Below are 6,751 nucleotides of genomic sequence, written 5' to 3' on the forward strand. Positions count from 1 at the left end.
TATTATTTATCATATAATATTATCCCATAATTGCATGAGATATAGTTTTATAAATGAAAAGGCGTACCCGAAATAATTATAAACTTGTCATTTCAAACTTCTGGGACGAATTTGAAATTCTCACATAAGGAATGCATCGGTAGTTTTGGCAACACTAAAAAAAACTTAATCATATATGTAGCATCCGATTTCCGATTTTTTTGATTCAATATGATCCGAATAGCCAACGAAATTTCCTACAACTATCGTCTTTCACGATTTTCTAGATTCGGATTGGATCATGATTAAATTAAGCCTCCAAGTCGAAGTATGTGTGTTGTATAAAATTGCACCTACAATGGAACCATGAAAATATTAAATAATATTCATGATTGAGAATAATATAATACCTCATCATATTTAGGGTATGATTCCATCATTAATTCGGTGTTCTTTCACCAAAATTTTGTGCAACACAATGTGTTAGAGACGTGTTGGTACCCTGGGGGTTGCATCGCCTCACAAACGGTTGCATTATTCATGAAAAGATACATTGGCAGTTCTGGCACCATTTCGTATTTTCATCATAAATCCTTCGTATGAACTCCGAATGGAATGATTTAGTATGTTTTGGGAAGCGAACTTGATTTTCTGCAACTTTTGTGAAATGGTAATTGTACAGATTCTGACTGTATCACCTCCGAAAATGGGCTGAAACGTAGGCTTTGTGTTCTGTCCGAAAATGACATTTTCCTCTAATTTGATTTTGTAACTTCTTGGATTTTGAGCAGAATATCTTCTTCTCCATCTCGAAAATACAACTAAAAAATTTGTCTTAAGATTGTTATTTGGGTGTGTGTATTTCGAAATGAGAACGAACAAATTTTTGGACAGAAGTTTGACAAGAAAAAAATGTAGTCGAGGCAAGAACTCGGTTCTTTCTCCTTAAGATAAATTTGCCCCGTGCAGTGCTCTTGGTTTACGGCAATCGTCTCCCAAGATAAAACGACTATTTCAATTCCAACAAAGCAGCACAACAATTATTGGAACACGACGAACGAAACGGCATTTAGGACTTTATAAGACACGAAGGAATGAACTTGATAAATGCAACAACATGCAATGATATGCTATGACGAGAAGTGAATTCAATTAATGTATTGAATTCCATGTGTATTTTGAATGAATCAAATGGTGGATTTTGGAATCTATTTATAGATTTTCAAAGGTTATGACGACAAGTCACAACTCTTAGGACAATAATTTCATGAAAATGTATCACACCTTTTCTCATTAACTACACACCCATTCAATTTAATAGGTGTTTAAACACCTCCATCTTTTTCAATGTGACATTTCACTTTCTTTATTTTCCATTTATTATATTAAGTGATTTTATTAATTTCTCATTCATTTAATTTTGAGAAACTAAATTTAATCCACTTAAATAATCAACCAAAATTGAGTCTGACACTCAAAATTTCCAACAGTTTATTCTATGTGGCTTATTGCCAAAAGGCTACAATGGTGGTCTCCATCAATTATTACATGAAATACTCACTTTAAAATCTAAAATTACATACCTTTTCATTTTTTCTTTCTTCTTTTTCTCTTTCTTCTCTCTTTCCTTTCCTCTTTTGCTCTTTCTTCTCTCTTTCCTCTTTTCTTTTTCTATGTCTCTTCTCTGTCATTTTCTTGCCCGTTCCAATTCAAATTTCTGTTATTTTTCTTCAAACAAGAACGAAAATGAACACGAAAAGGCGCAAGAAAATAATCTCCTAAATCAATACAAATGAAGCAACAAGAACAAAGAAAAGGAAGAACCAAAATAGTAGAAGAAGAAAAAAACAAAAAGAAAAGAGGAAAGAGACCCATTTTCGAAGAATGGTAAATCGGTTCTGATATCTGTTGTTTTGTTGTTCGAGTTCGCAAAGATCATTTATTTATTGTCGATTTCGAACACTTTCTCTCCTGGGTATTATTCTTCGGCGACATTAGCATGTTCCTAAAGCATTTTTAGTCCTAGCAAGGATTTAATGTATGATGTTTGATGACTTTGATATAGGATATGGGAAAAAAGGTTTATTGTATTATTCTTGGTGATGTTGTAGTATATGTCATATGCAATAATGGTATTTCTAGTGCATTTGGATAGTGTTGAAACAGAGTATTGGAAGTACTAGTAGTGAAACTTTATAGTACGTTGTATTTGTTATAATTGTAATTATGTGTATGTAGTTGCAGGAATCTGTCCTTTGTTATAGAGCTAACAATACTATTGGTCAGCTACTCGTACTTTTATATTGAAATCATTGTACCATATATTTTCATGAATTGGACTTACCTGTTGAACACATGGTACTATATTTTGTTATGAATTGAGTTTATATGATTGACTTGGCCACAAATTAATATAAATAATATAAGCGTACCATACTAATGAACAAAAACTCCTTTCTAGTTTTATTTGAAAATACCGTTTCAAATCTAGACATGTACTTCACATGTGTATTCACTGTAGTTATGTGTTTCACACACGAACTATAGTTTGTTATGAATTGAGTTGTATCGATTTCATTGACACTTTAATGATCAATTACTATGGGAGATGCATAAATTATGTTGTAGATGTGTATTTTAAGGTTGGTGAACATTATTGTTGCGTTTGGAGTACAAGATGCCATAAATATGTTGAATTTCATACATGATACTCATAGGTACAAGATACCATAAATGTGTTGGATTTGTTACATGATACTCATATAAGTGTATAAGGCTCATGTGTAGAGCTAATATATTCCTCAAATGTTGCCATAATCTATGTTGATCAAGTACTCCTACATCGTCTCATTTCATGTTAATTGAAGAAATACGTTTTAAAATGATATTATATGAATATAACAGTACAATATGAATGGACAACATATACTTTATGAATAAACTCATAATACTATATGCATGAATAACCCTAACTTTACCAGTTTATACATTATACTTGTGGAACAAAATATACTATATTTTGTGATGAATTGAAATGTACCAATTTCCTTGACACTTTAATGATGAATTAGTATGGGAGATGCATAACTTATGTTTTAGATGAGTATTTTAAGTTTGGTGAACATTGGTGTTACGTTTGGAGTCCACAAATGTGTTTGATTTCCTACATAATATTCACATATAGTACAAGACTTGTATGTAGGACTAGTATTTTTCTCAAATGTTACTATAAATGTTAATGGATTCCCACGTTATCTCATTTCATGTAATTAGTCATAAAATGAGGAATGCCTCATAAAAATGGGTTTAGATTGTTGCATTGATTCCAAAATAATATCTATAAGGTAAGCATACAATATTAATGGAGAACATCTATTTTTTTCATTGAAAGAAGCGTACTCTATGAATGGACAATACGTGCATCACCGGTGTAATGCATTTACTTTTATGTAGAATAAATTGCACCATAATTATAATGAATTGAATTGTACCAATTTCATAATAAATTTAGTGATTAGTGAGTGTGGGAGGGACATAAAATATATTGTAAATGACTATTTTAAGATTGATGAACAATGGTGTTGCATTTAGAGTTTAAAATGCCACAAAATGCCGACATGATACTCACATAAACAACACGTACTTCAACACTGAACCAAATATACTTGATTCTAGACGTAAGCGTACTATGTTGACGCATTTATGGTACTATATGACTAGAAATACTAGTACTTTTCATCTCTTAATTCAACACCATTCAACCATACCAGCAATATTATTGTTTAATACGACATATACTACTGCAGTCACATAAAACACAAAATGTTTCAAAAAATAATACGAGAAACGTCTTTTACAGATCCTATATCAAACCATCAAACATCTTCTAAATATGTGGCTAGAAAAAAAAATCAAATCTTGTTTCTTCCCCTTCACCATTCTTCGAAAATGGGTCTCTTTCCTCTTTTCACTTTGTTTTGTTCACGAGTTTTTTTCTTGCGCCTTTTCGTTTGTTGTTTGAAGAAAAATAACTAAAAATTGAGTTTTGAATTGGAACGGGCAAAGAAAGAAAGGAGGAAAGAGAAAGACAAAAAGAGGAAAGAGGAAAGAAAAAATGAAGAGAGAGGGAAATTAAAAGAAAAGAGAGACAAAGAGAGAAAAAAATAATATAATAATACAAATATAGGGACTGAACTGCATGTAATCTCTGTATTAGGGACTGATCCGTCTATGAAACGTCTATAGGGACTGATCCGCGCTTTAAGTTTGTGTTTGAGGATTTATGTGTACTTACCCCTTTTTTCTTTTTCTCCTCTCTTTGTTGGACATGTAATTTTCATATATATTTCTTTTTTTTTTTCTTTCCTTTTGAAGTTTTTTATTCTTAATTTTTGTATTATATCATTATTTTAGTTTATTTCATTTATTTGGTTAACAATTTAATATCATAAAATGTAGAATGATCATATATACCGTATATCGTATTTTACTAACAAGTATTTCTCTATAACATTGATAAATATAATTAAGTATATATCTAGAGCAACTCCAACTCAAAAGTATCAAAATGATTTTGCAAATATTTATGTGATATTTAATATGCTCCAACCATAGGTATTAAATGGTTGTTAATTAAAAATAATTAAATTGATTTTTATATCTAATTGCCACATGTCATTTTCTAAATGGACACTAACGTGGTTAAATTCATAACTCATGTTTGATATTTTAATTCGCGTGAAGTATTTTTACATTCCGAAAGATGAAATATCAAAATACAACCCTTATTTCATAACCCTATTGGAATTAAAATCACTATTTTTTGTATGAAAATGGTTGTTAAATGTTTTGATAGCCTATTTAATAACCCCACTCGAGGTGTTGTTACTTTAAATAATTTACATTAACAAATACAATATCAGTCGGCAAATCAGTAGTTTCTCAGATCCATTTTTAATTAGAAACTCAATAAAAAAATTTATATTATATAAAAGACTACAATTATATAAGAAGTAATTGCATAATTATGTGTATCTTTTCAAATTGAGAAAGTTTGATGCAGTATTGTTGCTATGGATGGAAAAAAGTTATCAAATTTCAAGTATCATAATATAACAATAAAAAATTATCTAACAAATATCAAATTAGTGGTTATGATTTCATTTGGTACGATATTGGTACCATATTGAACTTATACGAGATTTACTACAATCCATTATAGTGTGGGTAAAGATATAGACATCCTATCATGGAAAAAAAATGTTTAGCTATAAATATTTTGACTAATTTTTAAAGTTAAAATTTTATATCATAGGAAAATAAAAATATTATGTAGGGTATTATAGAGTAAATAATTGATTATTAAATATTTTAACACCGTATATATCTCACTATATTTTGATATTGGAATACATGAGTTCTTTGTCTAACTTACAAGTTATATATCTAAATTAGTGAAATATTCTTAAGTTTTCTATTCCCCATCATATATAATCAGATATATATGTTTTCTTAATTTACATTTTTAAAGTATTTGTAGAATAAAATTATTTATTTTATAATGTTTGTAAGAATCTAATATCGATCCTATAATGAGTACTCAGAATTAATCCATCAATAATGGAAGACATAGACATTGTACTCAACAACAGCAACACCAGTAATCTGCATGTTGATCTCGTGAGTACTTGCCCGAGCATACCCTCGAGCAAATCGGAAAACGCCGCTGCCACCGACGATGGGCATCTCCCTCACGGCGGAGAACACCGCGTTCCGCCCCAATATACTGAGAGTGCTACCGTTGAACTTCCCCTCAGTAAACACATAGTTCAACACCATCAGAAGCCCCAAGTTGTTCAAATCCGCCGAGGCGTACATCCCCTGCGCTCTTCCCACAATTTTGGAGCTTATATTCGGGCCAAGAGTCAGAACGTCGTCGATAATCTCCACAAAGCCGAATCTGGTGGTAGAGGAGTTGGTGATGGCGGATTCGGCCACTCGGAAGGCGGTTGGGTGGCGGCCCCTGACAATGTCGTGGAAGTAGAAGTGGAGGTGGCTGAGCTTCTCTGTTTTCATGCCCATTTCTTCCATGGACACTTCTCTCGAGAATTCTTGCGACATAATCGGGGTGATCATGAAATTTGAGGAGAGGATTAGAATGGCGAAAATGGTGGATGTGATTTTCAGGATACAAATATTATTGCCGGCCATGTTGAATTAATTTGACAAGAAACAACGAACAATATGAAAAGGTGCCCAAACACCGGGCTTATTTATATACACATCATATCATATACATGTATTCAACTGAGACTTCTCTAGTGGGAGACAATAAATAATTCCCATTCCATGCACAATTCTCTATTAGTTCGGCAAGGGGATGAATAGAGCAAGTGAGCCTGTGCGACTCAGGTTCGAATTTCATTGTCAATGGTCGGAAGGTCGAATTTGTCACACATGGTTAGTCTAATTTTAATATAGTTTACATCTCTAGTATGATTTGCAATGAATTATACGAGGGTGTAGGTTTATCCAGTACACCTATATGGTTGGCTGCGAGTTTTTTCATTAAAAAAATAAATAAGAAAAATTATCTATTATTTATAAGGGCAAATGGCAAAAAAGGACATGACAATGGACTTAAATGCACATTGGTCCACCAAAAACAAAAACTGTCTTTCAAATAGATATGGTTTACATCTCTCGTATGATTTGCAATCAATTATACGAGGGTGTAAGTTTACTCAATGTACCTCTATTATTATTTATAATA

At 31.7% G+C, this 6,751-nt stretch overlaps 1 protein-coding gene across 1 annotated transcript; it reads right to left on the minus strand.

Annotated features, from left to right (window-relative positions):
* Positions 1 to 5,511: 5,511 nt before the first annotated feature.
* LOC105960348 (dirigent protein 21) lies at positions 5,512 to 6,300 on the minus strand. The gene has a single exon (XM_012984502.2). The coding sequence runs from the start codon at positions 6,187 to 6,189 to the stop codon at positions 5,593 to 5,595; it is 597 nt and encodes a 198-aa protein (XP_012839956.2). The 5' UTR covers positions 6,190 to 6,300; the 3' UTR covers positions 5,512 to 5,592.
* Between the last annotated feature and the right edge of the window lie 451 nt (positions 6,301 to 6,751).

The sequence above is a fragment of the Erythranthe guttata genome, chromosome 6, assembly GCF_056151865.1.
Source record: "Erythranthe guttata isolate IM_541 chromosome 6, IM_541, whole genome shotgun sequence".
NCBI lineage: Eukaryota > Viridiplantae > Streptophyta > Magnoliopsida > Lamiales > Phrymaceae > Erythranthe > Erythranthe guttata.